Source organism: Triturus cristatus, chromosome 10, assembly GCF_964204655.1.
Source record: "Triturus cristatus chromosome 10, aTriCri1.1, whole genome shotgun sequence".
NCBI lineage: Eukaryota > Metazoa > Chordata > Amphibia > Caudata > Salamandridae > Triturus > Triturus cristatus.
In genome coordinates this window covers 1166807549-1166835208 of record NC_140593.1, presented here as the reverse complement: position 1 = coordinate 1166835208, position 27660 = coordinate 1166807549, and the positions used below count along the sequence as shown (strand labels likewise).

The following is a 27660-nucleotide window of genomic DNA, read 5'->3' as shown; positions in this document are numbered from 1 at the left end:
AAGCCTCAAGGAAAATCTACCCTATGGGCAATTTTTGAGCATTCGTCGCAATTGCACTTTTAAAGACGAATATTTTTTCCACTCAGAAACCCTGAAGAACAACCTTTTGCTACGAGGTTATCCTAAGAAACTCCTAAAAAGAGCCATAAAAAGAGCGTGGTGGACCCCACGAGAGACACTGCTAGAAAAACAAACACCAGCGAAGATCAACAGGATAGTCTGCGTGACCACATTCGGCCCAACGTCAAACTGGCTGAAGAAAACAATCAATCAAAACTGGCACTTAGTCAGACAGCTGGATCCGTTATTAAAAGAAACTCCTCTATTTGCCTTCAAAAAGGACAAAAGTATCGCCAACCAAATTGTACGGGCAGCCATGCCCAAAACCAAAAATGCTACAATCAGAAGCTTCCTCAGCTTACCTCCCATACAAGGGCACCACAAATGTGGCACCTGCACATGCTGCGAGTCAACCATCGAGGGTGATTTTTTCTCACACAATGGTATCAACTGGAAACATGTAACGTTTTCAAATTGCAAATCGAAATTCGTGGTATATGGAATACTATGCCCATGCATGAAGTTGTACATTGGTAAGACCAATCAAGAAATCAGACAGAGGATCCAACAACACAAATCAAGACTTCGCAAACACATTGTTAATGCACCACTTGTCAATCACTGGACCTTGAAAAACCACACAGAAAGAGAGCTGAGATGGACCATCATTTCCAAAGTCGAAAAGGACGCGAGAGGTGGGGACCTGGACTCAAAACTATTGAGACGGGAAGCAATGTTGATCATTAAATTTAACACGTCAGTTGACGGATTAAACGAACTCTCCGAAATTTTCAACCTATAGAATTAGAGATCAGGAAGGAAGGTGACAACGACTAGATGACATACTCTAAAGTGCTGATTCAAATCACTATGACAACTTTAAGATCCTCCGGGAATCTCCACCGAGTATGTAAGTTTACATAATCAAGACAAACTGAACCCAAAGAACCGTGAGGGTCACCTGCCACAGCTTCGGGCCTGATTGGTCACAACTCAGATGTGCCATGATCATCCACCTGGCAAATAATACACTTCAACCTTTTCATAAACTCAATAATTGACCTGTCATAACAAGTGGAATCCAATTGTTAATTTGCAATTTACAATAAAGAATTCTTCAGCGATCCATACAAAATATCACCGTCCTCCTTTTGCCGGACAAAACAAAGTTTTGTGGTTCAAAAAAGAGGCCACTAGCTCATAAGAACTACATTTCCCAGAAGCACTTAGATTGACGTTACGTCCTCACGTAACGCGCCAATCACTCATGAATACACCTTCACGAGAACGGACACCGAGCAGAGCAGCGAAGCCACAGAATCCCAACGAGACGCGGGAAATTCGTTACATTAAGGTGAGATTCGAACCACCAGCATTGCTGCAGATACAAACAACAACCAAGAATCTATGTTTACGAGTTCCGCTTTCTTTTTGACACACAGCGGTACGAATACGACCGGCAAACTTTGGAGTCATGTTTTCAAACAAACGGCCGGTGCCAAGACTATAAGTCACACCGAGGAGTCGGAAAGAACTAACAAAGACCCCCGAGATTTCTCACCTTGACGCACACTTCAAGTAAGCGCCATACCACTAGACAGACTGACTGCTGACGTAGAGAGAGTTTTATCTGTTGTTGCACGTTAAGGTAGACCAGATTTGATAGCGTATTGTATATTGTTTGGTTTGACAGAATAATTCGGGCTCAACAGTTCGAGGTAGACGGCTAAACACGTCCCCTGTGAGGCATTGACTGCATTGAAGTTGCAGGTGAGAACTTTAAATTTAGCGCAATCACCTCAGTTTTTAAGAGATAGGACATTGGGTAAACAATTTTCTGTTCATTTGTTTCAGTACATTGGTCCTGATGAGGTTCCCAGCAAGAGACGGGTTCCGAAACGCGTAGACCTTACGAATAAAGGCCAATCGTTCATCTTAAAAATCTATTTTCAAGAAAAGAAAGAGTATAGGCAATGAAAGTATAAATAACCTTTCTGGATGGCCTTCCGTGTCATTTGACACAGTGTTCACTTAGTTTTGTATATTTATTGAAGAATATGAATGGGTGTGTATGTGTATGAATGTTGAAGAGCTGAATGTTTTTGTGTTCAAAATTGTATTTTGGAAGGTGTCGAAATCTTACAAATTTGTACTTATATTGTGTCACAAAATTATTGTTTAAAACACGGTGTGGTTTTTTTATGAAGAGATCATGAGTAGTTGAAAAATGTAAAAGAAAAATATGATGTAATTGATTTACCTCTTTGATTAAATCTGACCGAAAAAGGAGTCAACTATGTGATTGTTTAATTCAACACACAGTCAAAATAAGAGTAGGCAAAAGCCTTGTGCAGCATTGGCACTCAACTTGGTACTTACTAATCGACTTGGCCTTGCTGCCATTTAGTCAAACCCAGAACTGTTCTTCCAGCAGGTTCACTAGAAGCATTTGTTTTACATGCCCTGGGCACACACAGTGCACTGTACTAGGGACTTCAACTAGTACATCAAATATGCCAATCATGGAGAAACCAAATTCCATTACATAATAGACAGGGAGCACTTGCACTTTAGCACTGGTCAACAGTGATAAAGTACCCAGAGTCCCAACACCAGCAAAAACAAAATACAGCACACAGTCAAAAATAGGAGGTCAGAGGTAAAACTACAGGGGAAACCACGCCAAAAGATATAAGGTCTAACAGTAGGGTATAGGGGAAGAAATGGTCATGTGAGGTTCATTGATGTGTAGAGCGAAAGGGTGGTTTAGGGGTTTGGGATGGATACTGTTAAGAGGTAGTAAAGTTTTTTTAGGGTGCAGGTATGGTTTTAGCTTAGGAGTAGTAAGGAGCCTTTCGGGTTTAGGGATGGAGGTGCAGAGGGCTCTGGGATATGTTCTGTATGGAGGTAGAAATGGATTCGAAAGAATTACTCATGAGCAGTGCAAATGGGTAGTAAGTGATGTTTAGGGTTTAGGGGTAGATACTGTTAAGGGGCAGTAAGGAATTTCTACAGCTCAGGGGTAGGTAATGCATAGGGTTAAGAAGGAGTTTGTAGGGTGCATGAATGGCAGGTACATATGGGTAATAAGGAAATGTAATGGCTCAGAGATGAGTGGTATAAAGGAATAGGAGTTTTTAGAGCTCAGAACGACACATAGTAGTAGTAAGAAGGTTTTACAGTCAAGTACAGGTGGTGTCGTGGGTAGTAAGGAGTTTTTAGGGTTCAGCGTTTAGAAGTGCTGAAGGAGAGTACATATGTTTATTTAACCTCTTGACTGCTAGAGCTTTCCCACTCTGGTGTGAAGCCCTTTTTTTAGATCTAAGAAGTAGCTCACATTTAAACTTTCGTAACTTTTCTCCACACCAAATTTGTGTCTTTTATATTCAACATCCTGGTGATTCTAAAGGTGCCCAGGATGTGTTGAGTCCCCTGGAGTGAACTGATAAAATCACCAAAATAGAGATACATTTTGTTTTTTGGTGGAAAAAACTGGCACAACTGCTGGGAACACCAGAGACACATGAGACCATTGAGGGCAGCTTAGGGTCTATTGAGGCACACAAGACTATAAAGAGGGAGCAGGGGGACCAGGAACCCAAAGCCATACCATCCTCAACAGCGGACTAGTCCACCAAAAGCACACATGACCATGAAAGGAGTACGGACACCCAATGCCCTTTATTCATTAGCAAAAACAGGGTGGCAGGGTTGCAGTTCCAGTAACTGGAGAGATTTCTGCTCCATAGCATGCTTCTCTAATTCAGGAAAGCCAAATCTTGTGAGACTGGGAGCCATGTTGGGCACAGCCACCTATAAAAGGCCATGCACCACCTTACTCATTGCCTATTATATAGTACTTATCTGACGGTGTTGTTGGATCCTTCTGGCCTCTTCCAGCTTCAACAGTGGAAATAGTAGGGCTACACCTCAGCTCCTGCCTTTTAGGAAGGCTCTTAAGACCTGGCTATTCTCCTAGTAGTTATCTTTTGAATCTGGAGTACTAGTGGACTTCTTCCAGATGATGATCTATAGCATCTTGATGCCCTGGGGTAATTGCTGCGCTCTCCAAATGTAAAATCAAATCTAATCAAATCAAATGCTGGCATCTCCCGACACCTAAGCTCCTGAAGTCACCGAACTCTCTAAGCTAAGTTGTCTTCTATGAACAAACCTGGAACACCTGACAACAAAGAAGAAAAACTAAATTCTATTCCTGGGATTAAACAGTAGCACATGAGCATGCAGCGCAGCAATGCACACTTATCGTCCCTAAGAGGGCTCTCCCTTCTGGTGCATCTCATAGTGCCTCCAGGTTGAGTAAATCCTACAATTGCAAAGCAATTTGAGAGGTGCTGCAGGGTCCTACAAAAGAAAAGACATAAGTGTGACTAGGAATTTTAAGTTGTTTGCTGCAGATTGTGTAGTAACAGTGTTTACAGTGAATGCACAGTTTGTAGATAGCCTTCAAAGGTCAAAGTTTCACAACCCAGCAATGTACAAGGTTTTGAGGTAACAAGGAATGACAAAAAAATCCTTAATACAGAACCTCAACTCTCTAAAGTTACATAACCCACCCAGAGTATTCAGAAGGGCAAGGTGGGTTCTGGGTAACCTGGAATGATCAAATCTTTGGTCACCAGATAATCCTTCTCTTTCACATTTTTTCACACTCAGTCACCAACATTCATCATGCTTGTTAGCCGGACATAGTGAATGGAGTGTTAAGCCCAGTTGTTACTTTAATTCAGAGGTGTCAGACTGACAGGTGCCTCTACTGATGAAGAGAATTGTCACATATAACAAGACCAAACCAGCAAGGGATATCATAGAGGAAGTCTATGTTTTTTTTCCTCAAATCCAATGTTGCCTTTCCCCTAAGCGGGATGACTGATTCCTAAGTTATTTCTAGGTAGTGCTTTGAACTCTGACAAAAACATACTGTGCAAGAAAGCGTGTGTTTTTTTTCCAAAACAATTGCACCAACTAATGTTTTTCTGTGGTAGGTCTACTATCTTACCAGCTTGCAGGAGCAAGCAGAGTTGCAACTGCTTTTGCATTTTTCAAAGAGCTAGTCCATTTTTCCTAATTTTTGTGGTTTCAACCTACTTGCAATTTGTGGTAGAAACAGATGTGCAAACCATAGGTGATCAATGAAAGCTATACATTTCTTAACAGTAGACATTTTGAATTCAGCAAGTGGTAATTTGTGTAGATACCTCAAGGTTTTCCAAAATGAACTAACTGCTGAAATAGAAAATGATGAAAATGAGTAGGAAAAAATTGTTGTAGGTGACAGGTTTTTCACGTGTTAACTTCTTGTCGTAATGGGTAATTTACAATAGCATTTGTAGGTTCTCCAAAAACACGTGATATCCAGAGCCAAAAACTGAGATGCACAGTGCTACGATTTTTCATTGTATATCAACTATATAGCAATTCATTTTGTAAAATATAAAGAATTAAAAATGTGTATGAAGGAAACCTATGTGATTCTGAAATATACACAAAATGCTGAGTTTAGTAACAGTGGTTATTTGTACACCTCTGAATTTGTGGTTACCTACACTATCATGAAATTCAGACATCATTTTACAAAAACGTCTTCTTTCTCTGACACCACAAATGCAGAGAAATCCATTTGATAACAAATGTTCTACTATTCTGTGTTTTCACACATCTTCACATAAAAAATTGCCCCACACCTGTGATACAAAACTTTACAAAATCAACCCTTTTTTTACAATGTTAATGGTTAGCTGTGGATTTTGGGCCCCCCTCACAAGGACTTCCACTGACCCTGGTTTGAACTGTTGCTGTTTCAGGCACCAAGCCCAGCCACACAAGCTGGTTCGCCTTTTTAGTGGAACAAGTGAAGGAACACTGGGTGGCACAAATCTTGTGGATCCCTGTTGATTCCAAACATTTATGTCACAGAAATGCAAGATAAATGCTTGATTTTAGGTAACATTTGAGGTTTGCAGGGCATTGTGGGTAAGAAATCATTGTGAAATCCTGGCAAGGCAAATGACCCTAAATTTCCCTTTGTGTCTACTTTTCAGAAATGTCTGGGTTTGGTAGGTGACCCTAGCCCTAGGTGGTGGTCGAGCCGGGACCAGTTACAATACCTACAGAGCTTAATTTAAGCTGGTGGTTGCTGTTGGGGGCCACCAGCACTCATTTTTAGGGACTGGCACTTGTTATAATGCATCAGAGAGCAAGAGAGAGAAAATCAAACAAAGTGGAAAGCAGGAGGAAAAGAAAGATGGAAAAACATTGCAAAGGGTGCATGAGTGAGATAAAGCAACAGGCAGTGTTTGTTAGTGGATTAAAGGGGCCTGAAGCACATTTAAGACAGTAAGGCCTATGCATTCAGTGCCCCGACATTGAACAACACTGGCTGCGGGCTTCTGAGCAGAAATGTGGGCACTATTGCTCATTCTTTTACAAATGAAATGCTGAGAATTAACTTCTATTGTTTATATTGCAACATTGTGTTATGGGGATCTTTGTCCTGCAGGCGTTATGCTGAGCCACATAAGTGGGGTAATGTCTTCATCAGGACAAAGGGGGATTGCTGGGTGGTAGGGAATTTCAGAATTACTGCGTGTTCTGAAAGTTTATGTTACAGAAATGGAAAGAAAATATGTGATTTTAAGCAAAGTTTGAGGCTTGTAGGGCATTGTGGGTAAGAACAAGTCAAGAGATCTATTTGTGGCATGCCACCCTAACCTCCCTTTGATGTCTTGTTTTCAGAAATTATAAAGGGTGGTACATGTACAGCAAATATGCAAAAAGAGGTTCAATAAATTGCAAAGGTCTGCAGGTATCACTCTCTGGTCCACGAGCGTACTAGTAAATCATGAAAGCGTCCCCCTAGGGGAGACGTCCCCTTAGTGCACAGCTTTTTTCTCCAGATGAGTGGAGTGATCCCATTCAAAACGCTTTAAGCCATATGTAATCGGTCAATTGAATGTATTCTTTCTACTTCATAAATTCTTTACTGGGCAAGTGAACTTCATGTTAGTTCTACAAAACACAAATTATTTTGCATTAGTTTGCATGAAAGTTGAGGTCCCAATTGGTCAATCCCAATGCATTTCGGGCTCAATGGGCCCTTTGCCAGGGGAATTTGTTCAAACTCTTATGATTAGTTATTCCGGATTCCATGAGGATCCATAGTCGAAGGGGACGCTTTCATTGTTTGCAGAAATGTCACCGACAATGCAAGTGGCACAATATTGGGATTTTGTTCCAGTTTTTTGGCCTATATGTAAATACTACACCCAAAAGAATAAAAATTTGCTCTCACTTGCCATTGAATTGGGGATGTTTTAGTTCCCAGGGGAGCAGAATGACTGTTGAGGGGTAAGGATTGGGCGTGATGTTAGGATGAGCCAGAACCGACCCTATATAATTTTATATAAAAAATATTCTTTGATGAATACAATGTTTGGATTACTCTCAGCCACTGGCCATCAGGCTGCATCCCATTCCATCCTTTCACCTACCATGCCCATGTTCTTGAAGACCTAAGTGTGGCAGGTGTGCCCAGACATTGAACCCTTACTCACTGTGCCATGGGAACCAAGATAGACCTGGCTGATGAGCCCTAATAAGGGCAAAATCAATCCTGGTTTACTTGTGATCCTGTTCATAGAGAACCTGATCTGGCAATTTTGGTTGGACTGTTCCAATTGGAACAGGGTCAAGAGTGATTTGCATATGGCTGGGTCAAACCTAAGATGGCATGGAAGCTGAAGAATACCGGATTAGGATACTGGCTCAGCGATTGCTAGCGTCCCATTCACCACTTTGTGTTTGATGCCCAAAATGTGACAGGTATGCCCAGATGTGGATCCCCTGCTCACTGTGCCACTTTACCTGGCTGATGAGCCCTTATAAGGGCTGAAAATCAATGGATTGATATGCAGCCCAAGCGATTGCCAGTTGCTGAGACTAATTTAAGCATTCCATGCATCACTGTTTTTGATGGCATTTTTTTAGTTGGGGGAATGGTTCCCCACATGGTAGGAAACCCACAACCCTAACCACTTGTTTAATTATTTTTAGCTATCCCTGGTGTCCAGTAGGGTTTGACCCACACGGGTGAGCAGATCAGGGGCAAATCTTCCATTCTCCTCCCCCGGGAAATACAAAAATGTTATGCCCTTTTTGGGGTGTGGGTATGGCCCTGCACATGGTGGCCTGCCACCACTCCTTTGTTTTTATCTTTAGTTTTCTTGGTGTCTAGTGGGCTTTCTGTCACACCAGGGTGAACAGGAAGACTGTTGTGCCCTTTATATTGGGTGGGGGAATGGTCCTTTCCACAATGGGATGTCCGACCCCTTTGTGCGAACCCCTCAATCTGCCCCCAAGGAGAGTAGAAAGGCTGTATTGCCATTTTTTTAGGGCGGGCACATAGCTCTGTGTGTGGTGGGTCACCACCATCCCTTTGATTTCATCCTTTTTCTATTGCCCCTAGTGTCTAGTGGGCTTTCTGCCCAGAAGGTAGGCATAGTGGGGAGAATCTCTCCATTCTGCCCTCAGCAGGGCAAAAAGACTATTCTGCTCTTTTATGGGGATGAGTGCAAGGCCCTGCGTGTCATCGGGCTCCCATCACCCTCTATATTTTTTTAATTTAGCTCTGGTGTCTAGAGAACTTTCTGTTTCTTTGGGGGCATAGGGGGGTATTTGTCTCCAATTAGTCCTGCTCAGGGTGAAAAAAAGACTGTTCTGCCCTTTTTTGGTGTAGGACATGGGGTTGCCCCACCCCTTTGTTTTTTTTATTTATTATTTAGCCCATTATCTAGTGGACGCTCTGTCGATCTGGGGCAGAATGGGTTGTTTGTTCCAATTGTGTTCCTCCTGGGGTCAGAAACACTGTTCTGCCCTTTTTGGTCTCTGGCCATGGTGCTGCCATAATCAGCCACCTACACATTTTTTGATTGGACAGGAAGTATCCAGACTTCAATTAATGCATTTTAGAAATGCTCAATAAATGAGGGATCATTTAGTTAGAAGTGTTATTAGGACTGAAAGAAAGACAACATTGCTTACTCACACTATAGGTTTTGAAACTGTATTAAGTGTAAGGTGTGTAGGTTGTCAACATCACTTACTTAAAGACACCTTTTAACAAGAACATCAAAGTGAGAGGGAGATTTACTTGCAGAAGTAGGTTTATCGTTTATATGCTGAAATGCTCCTGCCCGAAGGAATATGTGGGCAGTACTACATTACTAGTGCAAAGAAGAATCCTGGAACATATTAGGGCAATCAAAACCATGATCGAGTTACCCATTGGCACATTTTGAAAATATTGCAAGCGGGATGAAGCTTTGTTAAGCTATAGCTGCATAGGACTAATATCTAAGGATGTTAGAGGGGTGACAGAGGGAGAAACTTAGGAGACTTGCAACACGGTTTATCTTAGAAATGGACAGCATAGAATTCCATGACCTAAATGTAGATGAAGAATTGTACACCTGTTGACGTTAATTGTTATCATGTATCTAGCTAGACAGAAGTTGTCATTAGTTGATATTTTATCTAACAGTATACTGATTTTAATGGATTAACAGTTGACAATATAATATGAATAATAATAATTTTGTGGTAACAGGTTGAATGATAGTATTTATTGATTTATTTTAGTTGGTGCTTCCTTATCAATTATTTTGAACATGGCCCACTTGGTCAGAATGATGTGAGTTAACCAGGTGTTTATAGCCAACTTATGAATCATGTGGACGGCGATACTACAATGATTTGATATAGCCAAAAGTTTCTCCTTTTGAATTTTGTTTATTACATGATATGTTCCAGTTCTTCATTTATGCAATGTCTGGCAATGCTATGGTGGCAGATTGATTAATTTTTAATGGGTATGAATGACGGTGCACGCCTGCCATTCATTTGGTGAAATTTTAGTATGATATGTACTACAAAAGAAATAATGTTTATTTTAAAATTCTAAATTTGGATATAAATTTGATATACAATGTAACTTGGAGGAGTATATTAATGGAGTAACAATTGACAATAATGAAACATTTACATATTGTTCAGTATTTAATATTCTTTTGATTTTTTTTCTGTATGAAGTAGATGTACCACATGTATTGATATATCCAAATGTTAGAAGATGGCAGTCATTTTTTGCACTGCTGTTTAGTCCTTTGTTTTTGTCACTTATAAAGGTGAAACATGTAATGAATGTATCAAAACTGACATCCGTATCGTGATCAAGGTTGCACTGTGCAACTGAAACGCATTGCTATGCATCAGCCAAAATAAATACACTATTACTCACCTGAGAGGCCCATCAGAGAGCAATTACCCAAGAGCATGCAGAAAAGGAGAGAGGTTGTATCACTGTGACTGTGTTTTTGAGAGCAATGCCTATGAGGAAGGAGCAGCCCACTCCGAATCGCGTCAGGCCATGGCTCAAATTGGAAAGGAAATGCCGGTTTTAAATAAAGAATTCTGTTGAATCATCCACTGCGTATCAGGGCACCCAGGGAAACATGTAGATCACGTCTGTCCGGCCATGGGAGTTCGCACCACGAGGGAAATGGAATCTGGGGCAGCTGGCTTTGAATGACTCGGAGCTGAAGCAGCACAGTGAATAGCAAATAGAAACCGACTTTGCTTTCTGAGGCCCACTAGAAGGCTAATTAAATACCTTTAAAATTGAGGCAACAACACAGAACCCACTGGAGGGATGAATCGTCGTGAAACACACTCCAACTCCCAGCATGCATAGACTCTGTTACTCACCTGAGAGGCAGAAAAGGAGAGAGGTTGTATCATTGTGACTGTGTCTTTGAGAGAAATGCCTATGAGGAAGGAGCAGCCCACTGTGAATCGCGTCAGGCCATGGATAAAATTGGAAAGGAAATGCAGGTTTTAAATAAAGAATTCTGTTGAATCATTCACTGTGAGTCAAATAATAACATTGACGATCAAAGTAAAAACACATCAAAAGCAGACTCACGTAGCCCAGGATTAAACACACAAGACCGTACGGGAAGCCCCAGTACATCCCCGCAAAGTAAATATATGTCACCAGAAATAGAACACAGGAAAATACAGAGCCACCAGAGTGTGGGAATAAAAAACATAAATTATATAAAGGAAATTACAGATATCACGAAAACTAGGTCCAAACTCAAAATAGTAACTAAAAAACAAGAAGGAGAAATTAAATTATTGGATCCACCAGTCTTATTCCCTAACACAGAAATAAAAAACAGAGACCAAGCAGACACAAGTACGAAAATAAGGAAACCAGAAGTTCAGATACCAGACCAGACAACTAGGGTATCTTCTCCAACATTAAAAATGCTGGGATTACAAACAGAAAGTAAAAAAGTATCAGTAACCAAATAAAAATTACCCTGGACAAACAGGGCAGTGTATGTAAACTACCAATTGAAATACAAACAAAAAAGGAAAATGCACGGCTATACGTAGGCCAAAAAATAGCAAAAACAGAATATGAAATAATCGGTGAGGGCACCTCAATATCAAATACTCCCTCACTGGAAAGGGCCGTCATAGACAACAAGTGCAAAAAAAGAAATAATGCCTGGGAAACGTTTATGGAAAAAATTCAGTGGAGTTTTGCCATAAATTAATCTTTAGGACAGAACATTCAACCAAAGGCAGATTGGATACTTTAAACAGGGGAAACCTGCTTAAAGAGATTCCAAAATTAAGAAATATTACATCAGCAGACCTCTTGGCAGTAGGATTCCTACAAATGGAAAAAGGAACAGAGACAAAGGCAACCCGTATAACTTGGTCTTCAAATGAAATAACAACACTGATATATTCAACAAGAGCGGCCTTTGAAGCTTGGGGCATAACGCTAACACATCCGACACGTATAGAACACCTATACCCGCTATTAAATAAAGAGGCGCATCATCCAACCAAAACAAATAAAAGATCAACAACTTCCTTTTTGAGGGGGGCGAGAAGTATGACCCCAAAAAACACAATCTAGTCAGGAAATATGCTTAAACAAATTCAGCCCAAGCCCCAGACAGTCCGAATAACAGTCAGAAGAAAATCAAGATTGGTCCTGGGTTCCCCAATTCTTGAACTTACAACGATCCTGATGAAAACAAAAAAGCTCGAAGGGAACAATGTATAAAGGTCCAATCGATCACACAAAAGGAGGAAATGATAAGAATCTGCTCCTGGAACACCCACGGTTTCAGAGAAAGGGGACAAGACCAGGAGACCGTCTCCTTCTTGGGAAGATTCAACATAATCCATTACAAGAAACATGGAATCTAACATCAAGATCTATAGTCGGATACGAAGAATATCTTGTCCTGGCAGAAAAAATATCAAATTATGGACACCCAAGGGGGGAGCTGTCAATATACTCTATGGTAAAGCAGGACTGGAAATTAGAAGAACTGGACTCGGGAGAAAATTGGATACAAGCCATGAAACTGGAATGCAAGCGTCCCTCACAGACAATCTCGTGGAAGTTACTGATTTTAAATATATATATCCACCCCGACAAGAAGAAGAAAAGGGAAAGATTGTCATATCTCATAAACCTGATAAAAAAAATGCAAGTGACACATCAAAATTACAAGATGATTATCTCAGGCTATGATAACTGCAATTTAACAGGGGGCTACCTGAACTAGAGAGAACACCAAACGGGGTCTGAAGTAAACAAATGCGAGCGAGAACTGGAATCCCTAGGTTTTACCATATTGAACGGAAATACAAAGGGGGATCAACCAGCTGGCATTCCTTTTTTTAGTGGAAAGAAACAATCCACCATAGATTACACTTTAATCAGTAAGGACCTTTTGCACCTAATTGACTATTTTCGCATTTATATTCGTCCGGAGAGTGACCATTTCCCTCAAGAAACAGCACTACACATAAACCTGCTTTATAAAAAGAACACAGCAGCTTTAGCCAAAATGCTAGAAATACACAATCAAAGGAGTCTTAAGTGGAGAGTAACAAACATCAAACAAATAATGGACACAGTCCATAAACATGTAGAGAACACCGGGTCACAGAGCACCCATTTATTAGAACAAGATTTGGAGAACCTAAGAATGACCTTGCTAAACAAATTCCCAGTAAATCTAGCAAGCCAATTGACTTATGGCACCAGAAAAGAACCGTGGTACAACATACAGCTGCGAGACCAGAAGAGGAAAATTGCAATGGAGGCAAGAGTCAAGGCCGCAGCAGCCAGAATGGGAATAGCTACAGACAATAGTAAAATCATAAAAATGATAAAGGAATATAAGGACATGTGCAGGGACGCAAAACGGGTGCATACTGAAAACCTTTGGGAGAAATTGCTGTGGGCAAGCAAATTGCCAAACAGCAGCGAATTCTGGGGGCTAATAAATAATCTAATAAAAAGGAATAGGAACACACCAAAATGCGGGAATAAGTGAGTCAGCTTGGATACAACGTATTGACAAATTGTATAATAACACACAAATTGGTACTCATACATCGGCAGAAACAGGTTTGAATATACTGGAGGATGCAACTGCAATAGGTCATTCCAAACTGAAAAATAGTGCAATTGGAAGGGGACCAAATGAAACCCATTACTCTAGATTTAAAAACCCTTACAACAACAAAACTCCTAAAAGTAGTGATAAAAAAATTGAAAACTGCGGGCGCCGCAGGGCCAAACGGTCTCCAAAATGCACTTTTTAAGCAAGATCCTGATTTCTGGGCCAACTACCTCACGCCACTTTTTAACTACCTATATTGCGAAAATTAGACGCCATAGTCCTGGAGAGGGAACCTATTTCATCCAACCTACATAAATGGCAGTCGTACTGAGCCTGGAAATTACAGGCTCATTGCCCTGATCGACGTTGAGGTAAAACTTTTCGCATCATGTATTTTACAACAATTACATGGAGGAAAAAAGAATAATCCCTAAATACCAAACAGGCTTCAGGCAGGGCATGGGCACCATCACGAACCTGGCAGCATTGACGATCCCAATTGAAAAAGCTATAAGTAAAAAAGCTGGTCTCTTTGCATGTTATATCGGCCTAAAATCAGCCTTTAATAGAGTGCCGCGAGATCGTCTTTGGCTGAAACTGAAAGCATGTGGATTGCCTCAAAAATGTATTGACATTATAATATCCCTATACAGCGAAACCTGCGCCAGGGTGAAGCTCAGACACGGCAGCAGAATATCCTCCAAGATAAACATAACCAACTGACTAAAACAAGGCTGTGTCCTCTCACCGTGCCTATTCAACCTATATCTAGCCGACCTAAACAACTACCTGTTAAAAGTAAATGGTCATCCTTCTAAACTGGCAAACAAGCCAATTCAGTTCCTGCAATATGCAGACGATATAGTGGTTGTGAGCCAAACCCCAATTGGGTTGCAAAGAGTCAACAACAACCTGACTGATTATTTTGATCATCTAGGCTAGGAATTAAATAAGAAACAAACTAAGGTGGTGTGACTAGCAGGTCCCAGGCCAGGAAAATAAAAATTGCAAGCAAAGAGCGCACAAATTGAGGAAATCAGCTCATATAAATACCTGGGTATTAAACTGGGCCGATGTATGTCCTTTACAGATCACAAAACAGATATAAAAGCAAAAGCCCAATCATTAATTTTTGCCTTTAAACAACTGTATAAGAAACTGCGATGTCCTTCCCACAGTCACCTTTTGAAAATAATGGCAGCACAACTACTCCCAATTCTGGCCTATGGCCTAGAAATATGGCCTGGTCAAGAAATCAACATTTTAAATGAGTTGCAGACAAAAGTATACAAAGCAGTTTTGAACCTTCCTAAAGGAGCATCTCCAGCACAGATACGCTTGGAATTTGGCCTGCAGAATCAGGAATATCAAAGAAAAGCAACCTTTGCAAAATTGTCCTGGAAATTCCGAGCGTCAGAATCTGGATCTCTGAATAACCTATGCTGGACCGAAATAAGGTCTCAGTTTGATCAGAAAACACCAAACACATGGGGCAAACATCTGAGTACAGCCCTGGAAGTTTTAGACATCGATGAAGCTTGGAACAGTAAGATGGAAAGAACAGCATTTAACCGAGTGTGCAACACCAAGGCCAAGAAATTATCCTTTATGGAAGATAAAAGTAGATTAACCAAACGTCGACATGTCTGGACTGTAATAAACTCATACACAAAGCTACAACCGCAAGCCTATTTAGCGGCTCATTTTCGACTAACATTAAAAAAGAGGTTTATGCTGTACCGACTAGGAGATCATGAATCGAAGGACATTGGGGCAGATTTACGTTCCCTGGCGCATCCCTGCAAATCAGCAGGGATGCGCCAGGGAAGATGCGTCACGCTAGCTTGGCCTTGCGCCACTGCAGATCCGCCGCCTTTATAATGCGGTGCATCGTGGCGCAAGGACAAGCAGATGCGTGACGCATCTGCTAGCGTAAGGTTGGCGCAGTGCTGAAGTTGTGTCTCAAGCGCGACGCAACTCCAGCACTGTTCCAACCTGCCCTATCCCTAACATGGTGCGTCACGCCTTACGCCTGCTTGAAGCAGGCGTAAGGATTTGACACACCAGCGTCGGAAAAGTGACTGCATGAAATCTCGTAGATTTCACTGCGTCACTTTTCCGAGGCTTTTTCCGCCATAACGCCCAGCCTGCATACATTAAACCTGACGCAGGTTTAATGTGGCGCAGGGCTTTACAACATGACGCATCTCCCTAGATGCGTCACGTTGTAAATAAGGCACAGCATGGCGCTAGCTTTGCGCCGCCGCTGCGTCACGAAAGTGACGCAACGGCGTAGCAAATGTGGCGCACAGGGCTTGTAAATCTGCCCCTTAGTTCCTACCTGGAAAAGTAAACATCAAATTGAAAATTGTCATTTATGTGGCTACCGCACAGAATCCATATGCCAACTGATGTGCCCTACAGTAAAAGATGAAAGAAGGAAGTTTCTAAAATAATCTTAAATGAATTAAACATCCGCACCTGCAGGCAGGCCGTAACAAGCTGCATGGGAGGCTCATCATACATTTTAATTTGCCGTGGGGTAAAGCTCTTTGATACTGGTCGCTAACCTTCTACTAAAAGCGGACTTGGAATAAATATTTGGGGCTGGAAATTTTATAAAAATCGGAAACATTTTAAACAATGCATTACATTTTTGGAAATACTATGCTTTTAAATTTTGGCTGTCTTAATTATTTATTGTGTGCTCTATGGTTGTGATAAACCAAATAAAGTTTTTTTGACTGACTGACTGACATCCACTGCGAGTGCGTCTCCGTATCAGGGCACCCAGAGAGAAAATATATATATATACTATCCATTTCATAGCGAATCCCAAGTTCCTCTTGACAGGAATCATGTGGACAGGATTGAGGAACTGACAATTGTCGCTGGGAAAAAGGACTCTGTAAGGGCCTTGGGTTGATGCATACTGATACACCTGCAAAGTAACGAGCAACAGCAATACATTCAGATTGATACAGAGTCAACATACAAAGTATATGCATTTTACCTAATTTATGTGCAAAGTTAGAACATAAAGTGAAAGCAGGAATGTGCAAATTATGTACGCTTTAAGCTCAGCGTATCCTTTCAAGAGGATGAGCTGCCAAAGACCAGACCAAAATAAGAAAAGGTCTTGACCTTCTCTAAATAGTGGCTCTTCTTTATAAAATATATCGATTTAGCCATTCATTGCCAGTAACCATTATAAAAGTCTTGTTTAAATTAGTACTTAGATCCCTGTCACAATTCCATTAAGTTCATTTCTAAAGCGTGACATGTCCTAGCCATTAAATCAGTGTCGCCTGCGTATAATAAAACTGGCACCATACAATATGCGGAACGTTCTTGTACCCTGTAGCTAAAATGATTTATAAATCATTAATGTAAAGAATAAATAAAATTGGAGCCAACACAAAGCATTGTCTGCCACCCGTGGACAGTTTCAAAGAGTCAGTAGAAGTGTCCTTGGTACTGTAGCATATCTTAGCACTCATGTTGCTATGTGGGTGGTGCAAAAAGGATACAATACTCCTACCAACCCCCTATTGGCCAGTCAGGACCACAGATTTGGCCTATTGTCAGAGGTTAAAGGACAAACTAAGGTCCCTAAATGCCAAATGCCTATTCACAACTGTAAATGTATCAATTGAAAGATGTTGGTTCCACAGTGCCCAAGCCAATTCTAAAACCATATTGGGCCTCTGAGAAAACCTCGCCCGCATCAAAATCTGTTCCACAATAACCTGCTATTTTCACTACACAATGTATGAGCAAAATTGGCTGAAAGCAGCATGGATCACCTCCCTTACCTTTCCTGTATACAGGAACTCTCATGGATTGAGATCAAAAGTCCAGGATCCTTAAGTCACTACCTCGTTTAAAAACCTTGTAACAATCGGGGACCAAAGTTTGGCATGCATAAAAAAAAATAAACACAGTGAATTTGTCCTCTAGACACTTTCTCCTGGCTATAAATTCCATCTTCACTTACTTCATTCTTTATTCCAACCTTCCTTCCTTCTTTCTTTCTTGTTTCTATCCTCACTTATCCTAACGTACTTTCCTTTGTGATTCCTTCTTTCCTTCCATCCTTCCTTCCACCTTTCCTTTCTTTTTCTGCCTTCCTCACACCCACCTTCCTTCTTTCTTTTCTTACTTCTCCAAACCTTAATTTACTTTATTCCTTTAGTCTTCATGTGCTTTCCTCCACCCTTATTTATTTTCTCCTTTCTTCCCATTCATCAGTCCTATTACCTTATTTCATTCCTTCCATTCTGATTTCCCTATTTGATTCACATATCTACATCTACCCTCTATAATATACTTTGTTCCTCCATTCCTGGACTCCTACCTTCATTGTAGCATAGCATTCTTGCTTCCTCTTTCTTTCCATCTTCCCTTCCTCCTTCTTTCTTTCCGTCTTTCTTCTCTCGGTTCTTCCTTTCTTTGACCCTCCATTCCCTAATGTCTTCCTTCCTTCCTCCCTTAATCCACGGCTAGAATCTTTGTGTGCTTCACTTCTTCCTCTCTTGTTGTCTACCTTATTTATTATTTAATTATTTTTACTTTTATGTGGTGTAAATCAGGCCGACTAATGCAGCAGATTGTTTTTGGTAAGCGGTACTCCCTGTGATTTGGGAGTTTACATCTTAGAAATTGCAGTGTAGACATGTTTTAAATACACTGCTTGGAAAGGGGAATAATGTAACATTTACAAACCATTAGTTGGGTTTCATCTGTAATCCTGGTTCTAACTCCGATTGTTATTGCATTTTTATGTATTTTAAAGAATTCTTTATAATTGTAATATTTTTTTTTTTGGGAACGTGTACATTGTGGATTTGTTTGTATTTTTGTTGACTCCACAATGGGTGGTGGGGCGGTAAGTCAAACTTGAATGAAGAAATTGAAATAAACAATGAATAACACGCAGCGATTAAGGAATGTAGAATAGTGTAAAGTACACAGTATAAGTGACAGATACAAGAAGGAAATTGACCATCAGGCAGCTTAAAGTTGTACTAATAGTGATGACTCATAGAGCATGTTTACTAGGACTTCATGTGGCTACTGTTTACAGAGCTCAGAAAAGATGCAATGAGATCACATCTTCTGGCTCTTGATACAAGGGGAGTTGCAGCATGAAGGCTGTTGCTTGAAGAGGTAAATGAATTTTACATCTGCCTCTAAGCAGTTGCCATAGTCTTGCATTGAAAGAATTAGCAAGTCTTCAATTGGGATGAGGGATTTGATTCTCCACAGTAGTCAGATTTGGTGTTGAGCCCCTCTTCCTAAAGTATTGAGGCAGAGTGGATATCAGCAGGTTTCCCAAGGCTTCATTTTCACATGTGGTAAAGTTATTAATTTTGGAGCTCCTGTAGGGTCATTCCAAAATATGTTATGCCCTCTAGGGGCGAGGGGGAGGTTGTTTTCTTCAAAGTAACTTTTCATGTGCAACACAACTTTCAAGAACTATTGGCACGAAAGGTAAATATCAGAGGAAGCAAAGTTGTGTAGATTTTCAGGGTTCAAGATTGAGAAGAGGGATAACCTCTCCAATTTTAAGACATTTAGCTAATATGCACTGTGTCATAATGGAAGAGGTAATTGCATAAGTCAAAGAAGGGGTGAAAGAGAGTCCAGTGTGTTTCACAATTGTTGCCACTATAGGCTCAGCAACATGGTTTCATTTCCTTCTGCCCATACATGCCTCCTTCTTCCTTCTCCACCCTCCTTTGTTTTACTTTACAGTCTCTCACATTCTAACTTGATCTTTGACATTTGTTCCTCCCTCCCTTTATGACTTATTCGCCTATCACTCAGTTGATAACCTCTTTTAAAGTTCTGATCCTTTTGTCTTTTAAGCTATTGCAATATTTTTCAATAAATAACATTTTATCATTAAAAGCTTTATAACATGAAGGAATTACATTAGAAACATATGAGAACAATGACGCATCAGGAACATTTTGTTTGTATTTCTTTATTTAAATGAGGATGTATCTTTTTCCCCCTGAACAGATCAGCTATGCTGCTGCACTCCCCATTCTCAGTGACAAAATCCAGTTTCCAACTTTCCTACGGACAGTGACAAGCCTTTCATTCCAGCCAAATGCTCTGGTGCAATTATTGCTCTATTTTGGATGGACATGGATTGGAATTTTGGCCTCCAATAATGACCTTGGTCTCCAGGGAAGTCAATTGCTTAAGGAGGAGGCCACCAATAATGGGATTTGCATTGAATTCTTTGAGATTCTCCCCACACAAAGCAGCAAGGCATCTGTGGCCCATGTTGTGGGCATTGTGAAAGAGTCCACTGCCAAAGTGATTGTCTGTTGTACCCAGGCAATGCATATCACTCCAATCCTGAAGGAGATATCACTCCAGAGAATCACTGGAAAAATATGGATTGGAGTTACTACTTGGGTTCCTTCTGCAGTGTTTTCTGAAAGAGACTTATGGGAAACATTGAATGGCACACTGGGATTTGCTGTGTATAGTGGGGACATCCCTGGGTTTAAAGAGTTTCTGTATAACAAGCAACCATTGAGGGACATGGAGGACATCTTTTTAAAGAGAGCCTGGGCGCAACTTTTCAGATGCAACTGGAAAAATACTGTTAATGGGACAAATACAGGGAACATGACAGATGATAAAGGACTCTGCAGTGGGATGGAAAAGATTCAGTCTCTTGATGCCTCTGTTTTTGATGTGAATGATTTCAGATTCCCCTATTGTGCAAACCTTGCCATTTATGCCTTTGCCCAGGCACTGCATGATCTGATTCATTGCAAGCCACAAGAAGGTCCCTTTACCAACAAGTTGTGTGCTGATCTTGAGGATTTTCAACAATGGCAGGTGAGCACACTCACATGTGGATGTGATTTTGCTCTTGAATAGCTAAGCCTTGCTATTAGCTCACAATCCACTAAACATATTACTGAAATCAATTTTCCTTAACCCAATACATGCCTAATAGCGAGGTAAGCCAGATGTCTGAGACAAAGATCCTGCTGCCTTACTCAACCAAAACATACACCAGCACCCTCCCCCCCCCCCCTTGTGAGCTTTTATCTGTAATAGATTTGACCGTAAACAGCCATCTAACCTACTAACCTCAGGTACTGGCAACCAAATGTCCAACAAATGAGTCATAAATACAGATGTTTTAAGGACTGGAATGGAGAAGGCTCAGTTAAAGTAATAATATTATTATTTATATGTTATCAAGGAATAAGTGGAGCAAATCATTAATTTTGCCACTCACAAACAACATGCATAGGTTCGCCCCAGAATTACCCCTAGACTGAGGCCAGGGCTCACTTATGTATTTTAGCATTTCAATCCACCATGATATATAGATGGTGTTTAGAGAAAACTATGACACAGTACTGAGCCAACTGGAAAATTGCATCGCATGTTGGAAATAATTTCCACTATCGTTGGTAGGTCACATCAGCCTCATGAAAATTATTACAGTGCCCAACTTGCTGTAGATCTTCATTAACATGCCTTTACCACTCATTAGATCCTTCTTTTTCCACCTATACACACACCAACAGATTGACATGGGCAGGAAAACATCCTTGACTCAGCTGGGAAACACTGAATCTCCCATTTTACAAGGGAGGGTTTAAAACCTCTGAAATGGAACTCTATCGTCTGTGTGCCCAGGCACACCTGCATTGGATTGTCCCAACTCCATACCTATCACACATAGTGGTGGAGGTTGATGGGGCCCACCCCTCCCCTTTGTGGTCATTATTGGGCACTCGCAACATGGCCATAGATCTTATATTCCCCAGAGCTTTCTCTCAAACACTGCCCACTGCTTCCTGTGGCGCATGAATCAAAAGCACCTCAGCGACTCTGATGGTGAGGCTTACATAAATGGGGGATCTAAATAAGAATCAGGCAATTTCTGGAGTCTTGTTTGTCATCTTTCTTTATTGCCACCTACGTTGCGCAATCAAAACTACAGCACCTGACTTTCCGCAAGAACTCAAAGAGCCTCATGTAGGTAGCATACCAGTTACCACTTCTTAAATACCGAGCCGTACCGAATCGGTATTTAAGAAGTGGTAACTCGTATGTAGGTAATGAGTCGGTAATTTTTACCGATTCGTTACAATTCGGTAATTACCGAATCGGTATTTACCGATTCGGTAATGAGGCATACTTTCCCATTGAGGGGAAGGTATGCCTCATTACCGAATCGGTAAATACCGATTCGGTAATGGTGGAGAACATGCAAGGGTGGCAGGGTGTCACATTGACACCCTGTTGCACCCCTGATTCGGCCATGTGTGCACATGTGGCATACATACATGCCCTTAGGGCATGTATGTATGCCACATTGCACACTGCTACGCGCTCCAAAATGCATACACACATACATTAATTATTTACCACCAACTATAAGTTGGTGGTAAATACCGACTCATAAACACACCCACACACTCCCCCTACATATCATTTCTGGAATCGGAATTTACCAAATCGGTAAAATTACCGAATCGGTAAAATTACCACATCGGTAACGTTACCGATTCGGTAATTTTACCGATTCGGTAGTTTTACTGAATCGGTAAATTCCGATTCCAGAAATTGACCCCCTACATACCAATAGCCAAAATACCGGTCGGTAACGGTATAATTACCGAAAATCGGCCGTTACCGACCGGTATTTGGCTACCTACATGAGGCCCAAAATGTGCAAAATGCTAGAGGGAAAACTAGCAGCCATCTCCACTAAACAACTGATTTCCATGCTGCATCATGCTGCCATGGAAGACAGACCCCATGCATCAGACACTGCTAGATCAAGATGGGAGGGGGATATAGAAGAACCTATAACAGACCAAACCTGTCCCAGAGTAGTAGATTATGTGCCATTCATTTTAAGTTCTTACAGCAGATGTGCCACACTCCTAAGGCACTGAGGCGCTTTGGTCTCAGAGATGGCTCTATTTGTGTTAGATCTAATTCCTCGGAGGCTGACTTCCTGCTTTTATCATGGCTCTGCCCTGAAGCCTCCATATATTTGCAGGTTTTTGTCACACTATCACATTGCCCTTTCCCCAAAATCTCCGACTGCACTAGTGAGCTGGTTTCAGGAGATCCCTACACCCTATAGAAGATACACCACATTGGCACTCTTAATTGCAAAGTGGTAAGTTGATTATTGCTGAGGGAGGGGGGAGATCTCCGAAGTAAAAACAGTGGCTAGACTCTCTAGTATACTGCAATGAAAGCTTGAATTTTTCTCAGGATTAATGCTTCATACTTCTCGCACTTGGGACATCTGAGCCCCACTGAGGAACTGATATTTGGAGATATCAGGAAGTACCTCCTTTCCAACCATTCTTTCTTTCTTATTTAAAAACAGACAGCGCCTCATTTTCTTGGATTTTTTGGATGTAACATACTGCCTATTTCACCAAGCAAATCGCACAAGAAAATTGAATGCAGAGCCAACAGGTGTTTTAATCAAAACCGGATCTGGTGGCTCCGTGGACTAATGCATCCACTGCAGGGGCCTGTGTTTGACCTTATGGTCACAGGTTCAAATCCCGGCGAGTCCTCTCATCCTTTCTGAGGTTGATAAAATGAGTACCATTGAGTTGGGTAACAATAAACATCTGTTATTCAGCACCAAGATGCCCTGTTGGGTGTGAACTTGCGCTTTACAAATACATGTTAGACTTACTTTCTGCAAAGCCGCCATCTCAAGTCCATGAACTGAATTTTCCAAGCTGAAACCCTTGACAAGCCAACACACATCAGGTGGTGTTCAGTCTGGTTATCCAAATTCCACGCAGTGGTAGCAGCAGTACTACTACAATATTGTTTCATCACTGCCTCTACCAACCTACCTGTCATCATGAGTGAAGACAAACAATTGTGCACCCCTCTAGTGAATGAATAGTGGAAACGTCCTATAGGGGTACCACATATTCCTTGAAGATGTGCCTCCATCACACAGAAATAAACATAATTTCTGCAAAATTTCCTCTGCTTCTGATATCCATGCCAATATTTATGAAGCGTTTGAGCTGTCCTTGACTTCTGCAAGGTGAAGCAAGTATATTATAAAGGCTTCACTAATATTTACATAGCCATCAAAGGACTGATTTGTGTGGTCTTGCATGGCTTTGTAAAGATAAGTAACGCAAGGCACCTACTTGCGCTGGGTTAGTTCTATTAGTGAAGCATGGGTATTCTCATGTGTCTACCCATGGATTTTGGAACATTCCCAGACTTATAAAGACTTGTAAGCTGGGGAATGCATCAACATGCTATGGCACAGCAAGTGAGGTGTAACAAGGAGAAATACCTTTGTTTGTCCTTGTTATTTCCTATTTTCAGGTGTGCAACATTCTGCAACACACATAGAAACAGGAAAATGCCTCTAAGAATTGTTTTTGTGCAAGAATGTGTCCCTTCCTGCACAAAAACAACCCTGCCTGTAACGCAGGCACCCTTGCACCAGCACAAGGCGACAGCAGAAATTCTCCATGTCTTTGTATATATGTAGCTTTTCTGCTCTTTCCCTTTCATGCAATGCAGCACAGCAACTTTGCTTGCTGCTCTGTGTTGCATGACATTTTAGTAAGTGTGTCCCCCTATGCCTCAAATACTGCTTGCACATTATCCTAAACTGGAGATCCAGCATCCACCTGAAGCCCAACCCCCCCAAGAAAGAATTCACATTATTTATCAGTAATAACAAACACAATACAGTATAAACCTGTCTCAATGATATGAACCTTGATTGCTAAGAACTCCAAATTTCACTGAAAACCAAACCATTTTGATTCATCCTGGGTGCCAACCTCACTCTCCAGGGACACATTGACAAGTTTACAATTATTGCCAGCTCATTCTTCTAAAGAAAACCAAATTGTTTCTTTCAGAAAGTGACTTCATAACATCTGTTCAAGCCCTTGTATTCTCACATCTGGGTGGTGGTAGTGTCCTACTCCTTGGCCTCTCAGACTCCACACTGACACTCCATAAGGGCATCCTGTATGCTGTAGAACATCTCTTCAACAAGTATGATAATTTCACCCTCATCCTGATGGAACTCAATTGAATTCCCTTGCCAGTCTACTCCCTCTGCAAAGCCAGCCGCGTCATTTGCAGAGCTATCACGACCAGCACCCCTACTTATCTTGCAGACAAACTCACTATCTCTAGTGGTTCTCTGCACACCCGCAGCCAAGATAGCTGGCCGTATCTATCTATGCACCCAGGATTTGGAACAACATCCCTGTAACCATCTGGACCACCCAAACACTGGTCATATTTCGGAAAGAGTTGTACATTCACCTCTTTAAAGAGTACTGCATTACAATATATTAACTTTCCGAAGCTCAACTTCCTCTCCTATTACTTGTTGAATCTGTGCTTGTCATTGACCATGTATGGCTCTCTGCTGCCTTTCGACAAGGTTTGTGCCATAGAAGTACTATATGCAGACATCGAAACACAACAGAGTAATCGAACTTCAACTACGCCCGATTATCTGTAGGGTCACTTTTTCAATGAAGCCCTGTCTTCATGAAGAGGGCATCTCAATCATCAGCTTGAAACAGGGAGACTAAAATAGGATAAGGACCGGTAGGTGAAGTGGCCCTCATAGGCCCAGTTGGAATAGGGTAGGGGATTTCAAGAGCCCAGTGTCATGGGTGAAGTGGCCCTCCTAGGCCCAATGTGAATAGGGAATTGGATTTCAAGAGCCCAGTGTCATGGGTGAAATGGCCCTCCTAGGACCAATGTGAATACGGAATTGGATTTCAAGAGCCCAGTGTCATGTTCATCCCAATAGTTTTGGGGTCACACCTGGTGGATCGTGTAAGCCCAAAAAGGAAATGCACCCTTTTCAGAGAAAGGTCGAATTGACAGGTGTCTGTCACTTCCTTTCTAACAACTTGTACCATGTTATACAGGGAGTGTTAGGAATCAGAAAATTCTGTCAGAGAATCTATCATTTGCAGGTGATAATAGACGTAGCAGTCATTTGTGTCCCGAAATTAATATGTTCACACAATGGTTGGTATTTTACTATTATATGTTTATTTATTCATCACTATTTGTCGACCATTGATGTAGATCAGATCGGTTAGAATTATGATGCACAATTCATTAGATAATTTCAAATCAAGCCAAACATTAGCTAATCTCTGATATTTCATTACACATCCTTAACCTATTAGTCTGCTCACTATCTAAATTGTCTAAATGTTATCAGCCATCTACCGTTTATGTCTATGTTAAGTATCTAAATTTAACATTATCAGTAGTTCCCCAGATCACTCAAAAACTATTGCCAGTGTTTACATCAGCAATATTAATGCACGACCCAATGAATTGGTAAGTTTTCAGAATTAAGAACTACTGCAAACGAGAAAGATTAATTTGAAATGTAACTATAATTTGAACTATAAAGTCTTGCCTAGTCCAGGTCTTCATCAGGCCATATAATTCATTTGCACCCTCTGTCTAGGTAGATCATTGTGAATGGGTAGGCAAGCTTCAATAATACCTTCAAGTAAAAATGAAACAACTAGAGAGAGGGGAGTGAAAAAAAACTCCAGAGGGCATATTCACAAGGATCTATCGCCGAGTTAACGGCACGTTATCACAGCCAAAGTTGCGATAAACTTATCGCCCCAATCACAAGCTGGTGTTGGCGTTCCTGTGTCAAAAGCCGCAACAACACCACTCCACAACATTCTCAACGAACAGCCAGATCGGCGATAAGAACACAAAACAGGCAATAAGGTGCGTTAGCAGCAGGAAACAAACCCCTGCTCTGACCTGGTGCAAAGTCGGACGACAAAAGGGAGCCCATCCCAGGGCCCCACCTGAAGAACAACAGATGCACCTGGGCAACTGAACATGCAGCCCGGGGGGCCGAAAGGGCAACAACACCTGCCGCCACCACCCCCAGGACCCCCCTCCCCGGCACCCCCCGACCAAAGACATGCCACATCAGCTACGCCTAAACATGTACAAAATATTCCGCATGATGACGCACAATCACAACTGTTGACATGCATGTGTCATCACAAATATGAGCATCGCACATTCACTTTCGCAGCAACAAATGAAACTTTAATAAAATTAACACTGAACTGAAATGAAGACACATGGCAGCTCCCCTCGGGACAATCCGTAGGTCTCAGCCTGCAAGACAAAAATCATGATGAGAAGGTGTGTCCTGCACACATCAAAGGACAGAGAGAGAGCGAAGGAGAGAGAGAGGAAGAGCGGGAGTGAGAGATACACAGACAGAGAGGGGGAGAGAGAGAGAGAGAAGAAGAGAGGGGGAGAGTGATAAGAAGAGAGGGGGAGAGAAAGAGAGAAGAAGAGGGGGAAGAGAGAGAGAAGAAGAGGGGGAGAGAGACATAAGATGAGAGGGGGGAGAGAGCGAGAGAAGAAGAGAGGGGGAGAGAGAGATAAGAAGAGAGGGGGTGAGAGAGAGAAGAAGAGATCGGGAGAGAGAGACAGTGCCCCCCCTGCACACCCAGGCCACACTGCTCACCTGCTGCCACCGATGTGTCTCCAACCACTTGCTGGTATGTATTGCAGTTCATCAGGTCACACATCTGAGACAGACCCGTCATCTGAAACAGAGTCCAGATACATGATTGACACAGTACACCCAATTGCACAAGACAACATCACCTGCCCATCCCTGTGCACCCAGGCACAGGCACCCCAGCCCCTCCTGCTGCCCATCGAAGCATGCCTGCCCATGCACACCCAGGCAGAGGCACCCCAGCCCCTCCTGCCGCCCATCGGAGCATGCCCGCCCATGCACAAACAGGCCTCACTGCTCACCTTCCACCACCGGCGTGCAGACAAGATATCCCACCACATGCCGCTGCAAGCCAAAAGCCCCGGGCCCGCGGACATGGCACCCTCCACATCATGCAGCCCCGCAGTCCACCAGGTCTTACATGTGATGCTGGGTCTTGATTTTGCCATCGTAGAGGACATACCAGTGCACAGGGCATCAACGCAGGCTGTACACCCGCTCAGCCCAATAGGTGCCACTAACTCTGTG

General features: G+C 41.8%; 1 protein-coding gene across 1 annotated transcript in view; it reads left to right on the top strand.

Moving 5' to 3' along the window:
- The window catches only part of LOC146796862 (vomeronasal type-2 receptor 26-like), a 139419-nt gene that overhangs the window by 20482 nt on the left and 91277 nt on the right, over positions 1-27660 (top strand). The window contains exon 4 of the mRNA XM_085631398.1: positions 19608-20444. Coding sequence (XP_085487524.1) covers positions 19608-20444 — 837 coding nt within the window. The remainder of the gene's footprint in view (positions 1-19607; positions 20445-27660) is intronic.